The sequence below is a fragment of the Thalassophryne amazonica genome, chromosome 1, assembly GCF_902500255.1.
Source record: "Thalassophryne amazonica chromosome 1, fThaAma1.1, whole genome shotgun sequence".
NCBI classification, from domain to species: Eukaryota; Metazoa; Chordata; class Actinopteri; order Batrachoidiformes; family Batrachoididae; genus Thalassophryne; species Thalassophryne amazonica.
Genome location: NC_047103.1, coordinates 155362773 through 155378475, shown reverse-complemented (window position 1 = coordinate 155378475; position 15703 = coordinate 155362773). Strand labels below are relative to the sequence as shown.

Here is a 15703-nt window from a genome sequence, read left to right as displayed (position 1 = left end):
GTGACCCACCGCTGAACTGATAGTATTGCACACCGGTGACCTGATGGACACCTACTGGCCTGCGTTTTTGTTTTTGTTTTTTACGAAGTAAAGCGAGTTGTGAGCTTTTCATCCGCATTTTTTTTTTTTTTGTAGCAGCTACGACTCGTCCTCACCTCTTAAAGCGCGGTGATAACAGCACACCTGTACTGAGCTTTACAAAGACATGTTTATGTTTTTTTCCTCCTTTATTTAGAATTCTGAGCTGAGCCGCTCCGTATCTGCACGTTAAAACAGCTGATCCTCCGTGACTTGTCAACAGCTAACACTATTTTCCACTCAATGCACCTAACTCTCTTTCTGGGGAGCGCATGATGTGAAAAACACAATAAAACTTTCTGACCTGTAAATCTGGTCATGTTTTCTGCATAAATAAATGTTATCCATTCTTTGTGCTCAAACGCCAAAGCAGGGGCGAATCCAGATGGAATGGGGGCGTGGGGCAAGGATGTCCCCCCCCTCCACAACACCCCTAGATTAAAGGTCCAGTTTTTGAAGCCTTTTTTACTACAACTACTAATACTACTTAAACTAATAATAATTTCGACAAGTAAAATGTTTAGAGAAAATTTAAATGTTAGAAAAATGTTAGAAAGAGTTTAATAGTTAGATTTATTAACAATGTAGGTTAGAAATTACAAGTTTTACTGTTACAGTGCTGTCAGCAGTTAAATATGAGGTCAAGAAAGAGGTATTTATTTTACTTTTTATAAAACAAGTATATATTTTCATTGAAGTCAAGAAAGGGTTACTATAAAGTGAGGCGGGGACCACTACGGCCATGACGGTAAGTGAAGGTTAACTTCAAGCTATTAATTGATGAACAGCAACCTAACTTGTTCATAAATCAGACATCTGTGTGTGAGAGAGACATTCTGATCTTCTGGTCCGAAGGTAAAGTGCTGTCTAACTGGGTCACTCAGATATGAATAAGGTTGGATATATTTCCGTTTCGTGCTAACTCTGCCAGTCACGTAACCTAGCCTAGCAATGTAACCTGTGCAAATGGTGTGCATGGCTAGCTACCATGCTGTCGCCGCCAGGTTGTTTCTTTATTCTTTATTCTATTGTGTGATGGTCGTGCGTTGGTCATACGAAGTATGCTGTTTGCACAGTCTGTGGTGCGGTGGCGTGGTATAACGGTGTCCCTGTCTAAAATGTATTTTCCTAAGTCCTGGCATAATTTCACATACCTAACATTTTACTTTAAATTGGAGAGTCATTCTCTAAGTTGATTAGCAACACAAATTGGTAATAAAAGAAATCTTTGATGTTACTTGTAGGTTGTAGTGAGATAGACAACTGTCTCCATCTTGTGGCCTTTTTGTGTATTGCAGTTTCAAAAGTTCAACCTTTGTATCCAGTCATTGGGTCCAGTCATCCAGTCATTCTTGCTTTATATGATGAATTGTATCACACTTGTAATGATATATTATTTATAGTATAGCCTACAGTATTTCTATAACAAATGCTTTTATATAATTTCTATTTCTAAATTTAAGTAACAAGGCTGAATGAAATGACAGCTTATTATGTCTAAAAAGTAATGTGACCTACTGTCAATAGATCGTACTTTTGATAAGCCTATGATAACTGTATTTCGGGAGAACCTTTTCATAATGCTTCTAAAAGTGTTAAAATGTATGTGTCTCCTGGTGCACATTGATCAGTTAAGGGACCAAAAAAAAAAAACACGCTGTCACAGCAGGCTTAATTTTTTTTCCCCTTCGATACCTGGTGGTGGCCTGGTCTTGGTTAAAAATGCCCGGCCTGAAAAATTTCCCCAGTCCAGCCCTGCAGTGACCCTATGGCCTTGTTTAGAGAAGTGTTTCATAAATGTTAAAAAATTCATATATTTGCAGTTTAGTTGAATAATAAATTAATTTTGTGTCTTATTTGTTTTTGTCTATAAGCACGTGCAATATGAATATCACTGCTCAGATGACAGTAGCTTCTGGAAAGGTGCAGTTGCAATAAAACTGTGATGCCAAGCGCTAAGGATACATGCTATCCAGTCACAGCAGATTAAACTTTTTTTTTTACTACTGAGCAAACATCATTGTTAGACTTTTTTAGGTTCAATGATTCACGGTGTGTAGATATTATGCGTCAGTGACCCCATGGCCTTGGCGGAGGTTTGCACTCTTTGAGTGCTTCTAGTTTATTTATTTGTTCATTTATTTGTCTGTCTGACTGTTAGCAGGATTACGTCAAAACTACTGCACAGATTTTGATAAACATTTTCACCACAGAGAGATATTAGGCCATGGAAGAACCCATTAAATTTTTAGATGTGATCTGGATCCGGATCCAGATTCTGGATCAAGTTTCACTTACATAGGCTTTGAAAAATTACTGCTCGCAGTATTACGTCAAAACTACTGCATGGATTTTGATCAAATTTTCACCACAGAGGAGGATATTAGGCCATGGAAGAACCCATTAAATTTCACTTTACACAGGTTTTGACCGATTACGTCAAAACTCTTCACGGAGTCTCACCAAATTTGCACCACAGATAAATATTAGGGCATAAAGGCTCCATTAAATTTTGGAAGTGATCCGGATCCAGATTCTGGATCAAGATTTCCTTTTATATAGGCATGGAAGGAGTACTTCAAAACGACTTCATAGATTCTCATCAAATTTGCACCACAGATAGATATTAGGGCATGGAAGACTCACTGAATTTTGGAGGTGATTCGGATTCTGGATCAAGATTTCCCTTTATATAGGTTTTGAAGGATTACTCCAAAACTACTTCACGGATTCTCACCAAATTTGCACCACAGATAGATATTAGGGCATGAAAGACTCCAATGCATTTTGGAGGGGATCCTGATCCTGATTGGCGGATGTCAGAAATCTCTGATTGCGCACGTTTATGTTGTGCCAGACAAGCAATCGTATATGCAAGCAAGAGACAGTTTTAACGCACAGAAAACACTCAGGCAGGTTTGCATTGTCATTGTATGAGATAACACACAATGCAAGGTGACAGTGCTGTTTTGGATTTATTGGACAACAATACCAATATGTTGGGTGTAGTTCAGGTAGTCTCAACTGTGCCGACACATAGAGGACACCTTTTAACTTTATGACTTTTTCTGTCTCTACCTTTTGCAGTGGAACCACAGTATCAGCAGAAGTGGATCTAAAGGATGGGTCAAAGGCAGAGCTTGTATCTGTCAATCTTTCTGCAAGGCACACCATCCCGGCACAGGTACAGTGATTTATTGAGGTCACTTCCTATTAAAGGAATTAAATGCCGTGGAGTTTCAGTTTCAGTTTAATGCAATTTGCAGTAGAAAAACCACATTGGAATTAAAAAATTGCAAGCAGATCTCAGGTGCACATCAAACACACAAACACACGCCATTCATTCAACTGTACAGCATGATTAAACCCCCAAGCCACAAAAATCTCAAAAGAAGGTATTCAAAGTCAATAAATAGTAGTTTAAAATATCAAAAACTTAGTGCCCGTGCAGATCCAAAGTGCTTTACTATAGTGCAATTGTTTAAAATTTCACAGCCTGTGGGAAAACATTCCTGCTATGGTGGGATGTTGTGCTTTTAATGGCACAATACCTTCTGCCAGAGGGAAGCAGGTCAAAAAAGATGAGGATTGCTCCTCAATCTACAAAAATGACTTAAAGCTGTTGTCTTTTGTCAGAATACTCTCTGGAAGAATGTGTCCCTGTGTTTGTTTACAAGAGGCAGTCAGGTCTGGAACTTCGCCTTTATTTCACCCACCAAGTGGAGATGAATGAAACAAGCAGATGTGCTTGTAGTGGAGACTGTCAGCTTCCAATCAGGGGCTTTAACAAAAATATTGCTGCCTCCATTTTCAGAGACCCTAAGCAAAGCTCTCAGTGTCATGGTAGCATTTTTTTAAACCTCCATTTCAACCCACCAGAGGGATCTGAGAATACCTCAGTTTTCACGCAATGGGTACACAGTAAATCACCAGTGTTAAATTAACACTGGCAGTGAACATATGGTCCCACTCTTGACCAAGTAGGACCATATGTACACTGGCAGTGTCAGTTTAACACTCTCAGTGTTAGTTTTACACGGGTGATTGTACTGTGTAGATAACAAAATTGTACTACAACCCCAATTCCAATGAAATTGGGATGTTGTGTAAAGTGTAAAATGTAAATAACAACAGATAGAATGATTCGCAATCTTCTTCAACCTATATTCAATTGAATACACCACAAAGACAAGATAATTAATGTTCAAACTGATAAACTTTATTGTTTTGTGCAAATATTTGCTCATTTTGAAATGAATGCCTGCAACACGTTTCAAAAAAAGCTGGGACAGTAGTATGTTTACCACTGTGTTACATCACCTTCCTTCTAACAACACTCAATACGCATTTGGGAACTGAGGACACTAATTTTTGAAGCTTTGTAGGTGGAATTCCTTCCCATTCTTGCTTGATGTACTTGATGTACAACTTCAGTTGTTCAACAGTCCGGGGTCTCCGTTGTCCGTATTTTGCGCTTCATAATGCACCACACATTTTCAATGGGCGACAGGCTGGACTGCAGGCAGGCCAGTCTAGTACCCGCACTCTTTTACTACGAAGCCACACTGTTGTAACGTGCAGAATGTGGCTTGGTATTGTCTTGCTGAAATAAGCAGGGATGTCCCTGAAAAAGACATTGCTTGGATGGCAGCATGTGTTGCTCCAAAACCTGGATATACCTTTCAGCATTGAAAGGTACACTCTCTCCAAAGTAATGGAAGTGTGGTACAGCAGCGAAGAAACGATGCAGGCAGGATGGAGCGGGTGGAGAAAGGTGGCAGGAGTGATTTGTGACTGAAAATCTGCAAGAGTGAAGGGGAAAGTTTATAAGACAGTAGTGAGACCAGCTATGTTGAAAGGCTTAGAGACGATGGCACTAACAAAAAGACTGTAGACAGAGATGGAGGTGGCAGAGTTGAATATGTTATGATTTTCTTTGGGAGTGATGAAAATGGACAGGGTTAGGAATGAACATATCAGAGAGACAGCACGGGTAGGATGGTTTGGAGACAAAGTCAGAGAGCAAGATTGAGATGGTTTGGAAACGTGCAGAGGTGGGAACCAGGACACCACTCAATCAAACAGCGTATGAAAAAGTCCCCCAAAAATTTTCAAGTACAAATAAAAAATGTGTACTCACCAAATGTGCCGCAAGACAATATGAAGTTTTAAAAAAAGTAGATCCTTCCGTATAAGACAAGAAAAAGGTGCAGATGCAAACCGACGTAAATCCACAAATTACAATTGGCGCAATGCATGCTGGGAGAGGGTCTTGTCCGTGATGTCTCGGCAGCGTCCATGATGAGAGGACAATTTGCGGAGGGCTAAATGTTAGCTGTAAATTTGTCATTTTCAAATGAAGATTTCTCCGTTGAATGACAGATCTGGGCTTGCAGATTTACTTTACTACATTCAGAAGGATCTCGTGTAAATGTAAGTCATTTTTTTCAAAAAATCTGACTGCATTTTTTTCAATGCAGGTCTCCTTTAACCTGATTGAGGTGTTTTATCAGATTAATCTATTTGCATGAAGTGAGATGTGCTTATTCTGACTGGCATGCGACAGTGTCAGCCCCTTTCATAGAGCGGGATATGGCTTCACCTTGACATGACCATCACGATTGCTCGATGACACCAGCAAGAATAATCACATATATCTTTTGAAAATTACACTATGTAGTGTTGGAAATCTTGAGGCAACCTCACTCCTGTTACTGGAGAACTATATTTATGTCCAAAGTAAATGTACCTAATTTAGTTACATCAATATAGTGGTTAAAGATAAGATCTGATTACACATCCTTCTTTGTTTCTCCTCAGGTAACAGCAGTGTGGAACTGGCAGTGATGGGTTCTGGGCTTCCTGTGTCCCTGGTGCCCAGTCCATCACACAGCTTTGATTTCCACAGTTGTGTTATCGGCGAGCGTGTGGACATGCTGTGTGTTTTGCAGAACCTCTGCCCTCAACTTCCTGTCAACTTTCACTTCCGCAAGTTGGCACATTTTTCCACAGAGCCCTCTACTGGCAGCATTGCCCCAGGCCAATGCCAGGTAACTATGGTGACTGATTGATGTACTCAATACATATGAAAATGAACATTACAATACAATTCTGTTGACCATTATACTGGATAATAATAACAACAACAAAACTATTTCCTCTGTGTACATGTCTGTTTCTGTGTTTAACCAGGATGTAGTTTTATCTTTCAATGCACAACAGCAAGGAAGTTTCCAGGTGTGTCAAAAGTTGGATGTCTTAGGTCATGTTTGCCAGAGGGGCGACAATACGTCTGAAGAAGCAGCTGCACTCCAGCTTCGCACCTTCTACACCCATCAACCTACAGCTATCTGCTGTCTGCCACAGTGAAACCAAAGACCCTGTCCCCAAGTTAAATCCAGGTGAACATTAACACAGTAGGACCTGATTTAAGTGTATAGTGCTGTGTAAGTAACCAATGATCTAAGCTGACAACTGGATGTCTTTGGTACTAAGTGTCTTCGAAGAATCCTCAGGTCCCGCTGGAATGACTTTGTATTAAATGAATGGTTACTGAGAGAGACTACGATGAGTGTCACTTGTATTGTGAGGGAGGGTCAGCTGCGACATTTTGGTCATGTGGCACATTTCTCTATGCATGATCCGGCATGCACGCACCTCAGTGTTGAGGACCGCTGTGGCTGGAGAAGGCCAAGGGGACATCCACGTTTCAACTGGATGTGGCAGATAGATGGTTATTTTAGAGATGTGGGAATGGACTGGTTGTCTGCCTGGGTGGTTTGCCTCCCAGGACCCACATTGATTCCGTGGTGTGGCGGTGTGGCAAAGGGAAGCACCAGCGCATACTGTCAGACTTGACTTGACTTGACTTGCTGTGTAAGTAACCACACCTTGGTTCCATTTATTTGTATGTGCATAAATATCTCTTAGTGGCAGGGTGGTGTATTTACTGGACTGATATAATGATTTGAAATTAACATGAAAAATGTGTAAATAACTCCATACTGTTTGTTTGGTAGGGTTTTCTTTTATAAGTAAGAAGTAAATCAGACTTGGCTGTTTCAATAAATTACAATGTAGATTAACAGCAGTTACCAACGTGCCGCAATGAGTAATCATCAGATTATAAAGGTAACTGTACTGTGCATTGGCATATTGGAAAATTGCACGTTGTTCACTTGGATGTTTTATTGTAATTAATTTGGTTAATTACATGATTTTGATACCTGTACCTGACATTCTTCTAACTGGCTATATTTCAGGCATCACTCCAACAGTGACCAGTCCAGCTGGGTGTCAGCCTCACGTTGGGACCACCGAGCTGACGCAGTGTCGTGACAAGGCATACGCCGCCATCCTCTGTGCAGAGAAAACAAAAATTCATATGCATCGCATACAGCAGAGCCACACCAAGGAGGGAGATGAGTTTCTGGCTTTTCCTAATGACCGAATCTCGAGCATCAGGCCTCCCTCTCCTCACACACAGTACAGGTAGCAGCAGCAGCAGCAGAAAAACACAAAAATCAAAGCTGTGTCAGTATTATAAAGTAAGCATTTGTTAATATGGGAGGAAAAATGGTTTCCAGTTCCAAATCCAAACATGTTGGCTTCTTATGACTGAACCAGTTATTTAAATTCTAACTTCTTTAAAGGTACATTTGTAAGCTCAACATTATTTATAAGCCATTTTAACTCTGCTGAGGCATGTTAGAAAGCAGACTTTTTCTTTTTTGCTTCTCAGGACAATTTTCACTGGTGTACATCGCTATCACTACGTAGACAGACCCGACTATGCTTTCACAGAGGAGGAGGCAGAGCAGAGACGCCTACATCGGCAAATTTACGCAGACTTTATCGACCAACTCAGGAAGAACGTCTGCAGAAGATGAATGAGAGGTAGAAATGGAATGATGAACCAAAAAAACCTTTATCTCAGTGGTGTTGCAGTTTTGGCTTTCATTTGTTGTGTTGCAACAAACAATGATTTATTTGACTTCTCTTATTGTGGGATTTTAGACAGGAAATAAAGTGAAGGATGAGCTAGACATTGGATAGTTCCTTCTCAGGACTTGTTCCTCCTGCACTTAATATCAGTGACCTAAAAATCACATAGACTAAAGAGACAAAGCCAAGTCACGCCAACAGCTCTTCATTAGCATCCACCTGCACTCGTCATCTTCACGACATCACATCTGTCACTCGACAGGTCAACAGTCTTTAAATAAATAAATAAATAATTACATAAAAAACTGTCAAGGATGTATAACACTTTTTACTCTTGGTTGTGAAAAGTTTTGTGTGCGAAAACACACTGAAATTGAATGAAGTTTTTTGTATTTTCTAGGTGACAGAGGTTGTGAATGCAATTCCCTCTTCCAGCCAGGAGATGGCAGACTGCAATAGGAATCTGACCCCTCTGGAACTCTACCAAGTCATCATAAGTTGGTGTTCAAAAATACAGGAGTCTCTTGGATAGCAAAAGAAAGAAAAAAAAAAGCCCTTTTTAAAAACATTTCATATATTTTATAACAACCACAACCATACTCAAAGACAGAGAAAATAAACAGGCATGTGAGCCAGATATGGTGTTAATTACATAGTCATGCTGGTCGCGTTCCAGGTTTATACCCTGCATCCAGAAAGTATTCACAGCAAATCACTTTTCCACATTTTTTTAATGTTACAGCCTTATTCCAAAATGGAAAAAAAAAAAATCCCTTGAAATTCTACACAATAACCCAGAATGCTAATGGTAACAAAAAAAGTTTATTATTTATTTTTGCACACATTAAAAACAAAACAAACAAACAAACAAAAAAAACAAAGACATAACATGTGGATAATTATTCACAGCCTTTGTCATGAAGCTAAAAACCGAGCTCAGGTGCATCCTGTTTCCATTGATCATCCTTGAGATGTTTCTACAGCTTAATTGGAGTCCACCTGGGGTAAATTAATTTGACTTGGACATGATTTGTAACTGCACACACCTGTCTACATATACAGTCCCACAGTTGGCAGTGCATGTCAAGCATGAAGTCAAAGGAATTGTCTGTAGACAGGATTGTCTCGATGCACAAATCTGGGGAAGGGTACAGAAACCTTTGCTGCTTTGAAGGTCCCAATGAGCACAGTGACCTCCATCATCCATAAATGGAAGAAGGTCAGATCCACCAGGACTGTTCCTAGAGTTGACCACCATCTAAACTGAGTGATCAGAGGAGAAGGGCCTTGGTCACGGAGGTGACCAAGAGCCTGATGGTCACTCTATAAGAGCTCCAGCATTCCTTTGTGGGGAGAGCAGAACCTTCCACAAGGACAACCATCTCTGCAGCAATCCACCAATCAGGCCTGTATGGTAGAGTGGCCAGACGGAAGCCACTCCTTAGTAAAAGGCACATGGCAGGCGACCTGGAGTTTGCTAAAAGGCACCTGAAGGCTGCTCAGACCTTGAGAAAAAAGTTCTCTGGTCTGATGAGACAAAGATTGAACTCTTTGGCTTGAATGCCAGATGTCATGTTTGGAGGAAACCAGGCACCATCCCTACAGTGAAGCATGGTGGTGCCGGCCATCATGTTGTGGGGATGTTTTTTCAGCAGCAGAACTGGGAGACTAGTCAGGATTGAGAGAAAGATGAATGCAGCAATGTACAGAGACATCTTGGATGAAAACCTGCTCCAGAGAGCTCTTGACCTCTGACTGGGGCGACGGTTCATCTTTCAGCAGGACAGGACCCCAAGCACACATCCAGGATATCAAGGAGTGTCTTCAGGACATTCTGTGAATGTCCCTGAGTTGCCCAGCCAGATCCCAGACCTGAATCTGATTGAACATCTCTAGAGAGATCTGAAATGGCTCTGCACCGACGCTCCCCATCCAGCCTGATAGAGCTTGAGAGGTGTTGCAAAGAGGAATGTGCAAAACTCCCTACTTTCGAGATCCAATAAGGTTTCTTTAACCTAAAACTATACTAAAATTACCAAACTTTTAGTCAACTAAACATGATGATATGACTCTAACGGACATTTGGCACAAGACTAAGACTAAATTAAAAACCAGGTGACAAAATTAACAGTAGTTAAACTCTATCCTCCTGCTGACTTACACAGTTCTAAATAAACCTTTTTATTTTTGTCATATGTGGGGGAGATTTGTTCCAAATAAAGTCAGTGGTAAAGCTATTCAACTACTCAAACCAAGACTTAATTCAGACCATGGGAATCATCTGAATGATGGGATTAATGGATTCTGTCAGTGAGCCTGAAAAATTTCCATAAGTAACTCCATCCACTTTCAGAGCTGAATACGTGTAGTCATTGACTATATGCATACTTAGCTCGGAAATTTTGGGGTTCTGGCAGGTATAGATGAAGACCATTGTCTCCCATTGGGGCCTGTTGGCATCTTTTAACATGTATTATGACTGTAACATAAAATAAAAACAGACAAGCCTATATAGTTGCTTGTGAAATCTTATTGCTAATCCCTGGGTCTTCATGGCCACTGAGGCCATGTTGCTTGAATGAAAACGAAAGTCATTTTTAAAGAGTAAAAAAAAAAAACCTCCTCTTTCTCCACCAGGACCATTGTTTGTGGATTTTGGTGAGGTAGTGCGCAGTCGGTGTGTGTCCAGAAGCTGGAGCTGATTAATCGTCTGTCAGCGTACGTCCTGATAGAGCTGGAGATAGACTTGCCCTGAGCTGCAGGGCTCCTCACCTCCCTCACACATCCTACCACCCTGCTCCCAGTCCTCCTACTGTTACATTTCAAAGCAACAAGCTGGGACACTTTCTACAGGTTAGTCAATAAAATTGCTCTAAAAGGCTGGTTGTTAATATTGAGGTCCATTTATGCTGCATAAAAGTTGTACAAATGATTGTGAACATGTCTATAATTTTGCTCCTCCCAGACCTGTCCCCTACTCTGTGAACCAGCAGCACACTGGTCAAATACTGGTCCAGGCTCAGGTTGTGCCTATGGCACTGGAACTTTGCACCAACTTGCTGGTGCTCCGTCCCAACAAAACATTGCTTGCCCATTCAGGATACCGGAGCTCAGTACTATTCGAAATAAGCGTAACCACCCAGCTGAATTCACATGGAGACCAGCAGTCACTGAGGGAAACATCCAGTTCTCTGTTCTACCTGCTGCAGGTGTTACATGCACAACATTTTGTATTTTATTTTTTGCAAATTTCTGTGATAACAACAAAGAGTAGTGAGCAAAATACTTACAGCAGAGTATGTTTTCATTCTTCATCAGTGGGTCAACAGAAAATAAAATTAGAAAATTCAAAGAAAAAAAATCCTGTTCCAGCAAAATCTTATGTGACATTTTTCTATTTTAGTATGAAGTTATAAACTTCATTAAAACAACTGCACTTGGTTTCTCTCTAGCTATACTGCTGGGTACATGACAAGACAAAAACTCAATTACAGTAAATACTACCTGATTTACTTTTAAATTACTGGAGGCCACCTAAAAGATATTAAGTATTTTAAAGGGTGAAAAAATGGTTGCATATTTTGCTTGTTTAAATTTACTCTTAAGTATTCATTTGATATTGGACTAAGCGGTTGAAGATGTGTGCATATTCATTTGATATTGAATGTCTTAAATACTTTAAATGTTTTGGGTACAATAAATGTGCACAAAGTTGTCAGAGGCTTTTGATTAAGCAGATTAACTATGGTAATTTATAATTAAAGATGTGATATCCAGGTAAAGATGCCAGATGAGGCTAAGTTAAGTCTTGGTTGAAACCCTGCACACAGGGACAAGTAAAAACAACAGAATTGAAGCAGATGAAATGCATTCTGTTTTGACTCATGACAATGTTCAAAGTTTTACAACAAATCATCTCTCCTGCTCAGGTACAGTGGAGGCATACTGTGAACTGGACTGTGAGGTGGTGTGGTACCCCTCTTTCTCCTTCACTTCAGAAGGAGACTTTGACCTCTGTGTCCATGAGGGGAACACGCAGCGTCTTCACTGTATTGCAAAGGTCTGTTTCTAGGTTTGGAAAACTGGTCTTTCAGATGTATTGTTGCTTTAGTTCATAGGTGTTAAACTGATTCCAAAAGGACCAAGAGGGCGCAGCCAGGTTGTCTTTGTAACCACCACACACACACACACACACACACACACACACACACACACACACACACACACACACACACACACACACACACACACACACACACACACACACACACACACACACACACACACACACACCAGATGACATGTCTTTGCGGCCACAGTGACATTCAAACACCAGATCACTTGTACTTGAAACCAAGACTCTACCAGGACAAAGGGGAATTCCCCACCAACCAAGCCAGTTGTCAGGAACTGTGAGGACATGGCACGACTGGCAGGTGGACACAAATGCAGACTCACCACTCAGAGGTGGGATTTAGAAAAAGGTTTATTCACAAACAGGCTCAGGTCGATACACAGGGTGACAAGCAGACAGGCGGCGGTACAGACAGTTGTGAGGTGGCGGCGTGGTCAGTAACAAGCAGAATTCCAGCACGGGGCAAACAGGTTGTATCAGAGGATGCAAAAATGGAGTCAAAAAACAAGCAGCATTCAGGCACAGAGAAGCAGGTTAACTGGCTCAGACAAAAACGTGGTCAAGGACAAGCAGAGGTCGAGAACGGCAAAAAACATAGACTAAGGCAGGATACAGGTGGCTTGGAACGAGGCAGAATGCACAACAAACTAGCAGTGAGTAGTGGAGAACAAGGGGTTTAAAAGCAGGATAATCAGGGCGTGATGAGATACAGGTGCAGGAAAGAAGGGGTGGCTCAGTGAGACAAGAGTGGAGTGACAGGTGGGCATGTCAGACAAAAGCAGCAAAAAGAGGAATGTGACAGTGACAGAACAAATGTTAACAATTAGGAAATAATGATACCTAGAATCCAAAGGTGAGAAACAGAATAACAAAATGAAAAGGAAGAAACAGAACAACAGAAAATTAAAGGCTTGATCTAAACTAGATGAGAACTCAACATGTGGCCAGAGTGTACAGAAAAACCTGAGGGACTAATGTGCTTAAGACAGAGTGACTGAATAACCAGAAAGTAAAGGATGAAGACTAAACTAGAACAGAACTCAATAAGTGGCTGAAGTGTAACAGATCATAAAACCAAGACCAAAGTGGAAGAAACAGAAAATAAACACTTAGAGTCAGACAGAAGGACAAAGAGAGGGAAACAGATGGAGACTGGGGGACAAAAGAAGATTCTGGGCAGGTCCAGGGCTAAAACATGACACCAGTAGGCACCTTAAGGCGACAGGTTTGTTTTTCTTAGGCAAAACAGATTACTGCCAGACTGTAAATGCAGTATAATTTATATTTCACAATTATACTGGGTGCAGAGGGACTTTTGAGATGCAGGTTACACTACTTCATGCAGACAATATCAAGCAGCACAGAGCACATCCACTCTTTTAATGACAGTTTGAAAATGCTGTATCTATACAGACATGAACACAACATAAATAAAATTGTCTCGGTTGAGACAATTTTATATTAGCATTTAATGTTTTTAACATATTTTTTTCCTGACAGGTTAAACCCACTAGTGTTCACTTAGCAGAGGAAAGATTGATATTTGGATCTGTGCCTGTCAGTATGCCTTCTGTCAGGACTGCAATCTTACAGAACACAGGACAGAACCACTCTTACTATCAGGTACTTGTATGATTTTTGAGGGAATGGATCATTTCACAAGAAAGCAAAATAACTAGTGACTTTGGTAGGTTCTTGACGTGTGCCCAATGCCTGGCATGACGGTAAATTCACCTACGGGCGTGGTGCCCTGTGGTGGACAGGCTGAACTCCAAATCCACTTCAGCCCGGACTCTGCCATCAAGTTTGACACCAAAATTGAGGTGAGAGAGAAAGTTAGAAAGATTAATTAAATATTGTGATGATTTCTGTTTGTTTAGAGATGAGTGGAATTAATCCACTTTATGTGTTTAATGGCAGATTGCTCTGAAGAACATGAAGTCCATTGAGCTTCGAGTGGGCGGATCTGTGGAGCCTCTGAATCTACACATTAATGCTGTGAGTTTCTACACATATAGGTATGGGCAAAGAATGTGTAAATTATTTTGTTTTCTTCATCAGGTGTCAGCAGAAATGGTAACTAATCATATATCAAGTTGTAAACTTCATTAAATATATAATGATATATTTCATTCTTTGTGGGTGTGTTTGCTGGTATGTGATAACATATAGTACAGATGCAGATACCAGTCAATAATTAAATGTCAAGCTCTGAATGAATCTGCTTCTTCTTCTCTTGATTGCTCCCATAAGAGGATGGTCACCCACCAGATCATCTCTCTCCATTTCACCCGATCCTCTGCCTCTTCCTTAGTCACAACTGCTACACAGTAAATTTTGCAGAGTAAAATTTACTCTGCTGGGATAATATTTGGTCCCAGTCCAAATAGAGTTAAATATACTCTATCGCAGTGCAAATCAGCTCTATCACAGTGTAAAATCAACTCTTATTGGAGTAGAAACACTTAATTTGACAAGACGGTAAAGCTGATTTCACTCTATGATAGAGTGTATTTTACTCTATTTAGACTGGGACCAAATGTTATCACCACAGAGTACATTTTACTCAGCAAAATTTACTGTGTACCTGCATCTCCTCATTCACCAGATCCATAAACATCCTGTCTGGCCCCACCCCCCTCCTTCTCCTCCTCCCTGGTGACTCCATCCTCAGCATCCTTTTCCTGATATACCCCACATTACTCCTCTGCACATTCCCAAACCATTTCAATGTTGCTTCTCTGACTTTGTCTCTAAACTGTCCTACCTGCATTGTCCTTTGGATATGTTTTTGTTCTTTGTTAATTTTTCTGTTATCGTCATCAAATGCCATTTCAGCTTAACTTTACTTATTTAGTCATGTTTAATGTCACCTGTTCTTGTCATTGTCCTATCACTTTTACAGTCCCACTTCCACTTCTCTGGGATACATGTTGGTTCTCGGCGAGCGATACCGTTCTCTTTGACAAACCGATCATCAGCAGCAGCCCAACTGACCTTTGATCTTTCACAGTATCCAGACTTTGCACTTCAGCATCCACAGGCCTCAGCAGGTATGTACACACACACACACACACACACACACACACACACACACACACACACACACACACACACACACACACACACACACACACACACACACGCGCACGCACACACTTCATACTGGCAAAAATATGCCCTCATCAGACACAAAAAATATTGTTCAGTTTTTAGTGTCAGAGTAATTAATATTGCATTATTTTGTCACACGTTGTTGTAGAGAGCCAGAACTGGAAAAACACTTTATTTAATTTTAAGACTTTACGACTAAAGTAACCAATATCACCGCTTACTGAATGGGTTTATGCTTTTGTTGTTGACTGTATATTTTAAGAAACAGAGCAGCAGATACAGGGAGTGGCTCTTGTGGAGGTCCAGGGTCACCACACTGTGGACTGCTCACTTGTGTTTTCCCCATCCCAGGTGAGAGTTTGACCAAAAATTTGTTGAAATTGATTATAAAAGATACCTATTATGCATGTTGAATATAGACAAGTAGATATG

At 40.6% G+C, this 15703-nt stretch overlaps 1 protein-coding gene across 1 annotated transcript in view; it reads left to right on the top strand.

Annotated features, from left to right (window-relative positions):
• Window positions 1–15703, top strand: part of LOC117517263 (cilia- and flagella-associated protein 47-like) — a 151258-nt gene that overhangs the window by 22393 nt on the left and 113162 nt on the right. Inside the window, exons 27-40 of the mRNA XM_034178250.1 lie at window positions 3166–3262; window positions 3715–3765; window positions 5899–6128; window positions 6341–6479; window positions 7341–7569; window positions 7820–7952; window positions 8423–8519; window positions 11013–11231; window positions 11952–12082; window positions 13658–13780; window positions 13849–13980; window positions 14078–14155; window positions 15063–15210; window positions 15534–15622. Coding sequence (XP_034034141.1) covers window positions 3166–3262; window positions 3715–3765; window positions 5899–6128; window positions 6341–6479; window positions 7341–7569; window positions 7820–7952; window positions 8423–8519; window positions 11013–11231; window positions 11952–12082; window positions 13658–13780; window positions 13849–13980; window positions 14078–14155; window positions 15063–15210; window positions 15534–15622 — 1896 coding nt within the window. The remainder of the gene's footprint in view (window positions 1–3165; window positions 3263–3714; window positions 3766–5898; window positions 6129–6340; window positions 6480–7340; window positions 7570–7819; window positions 7953–8422; window positions 8520–11012; window positions 11232–11951; window positions 12083–13657; window positions 13781–13848; window positions 13981–14077; window positions 14156–15062; window positions 15211–15533; window positions 15623–15703) is intronic.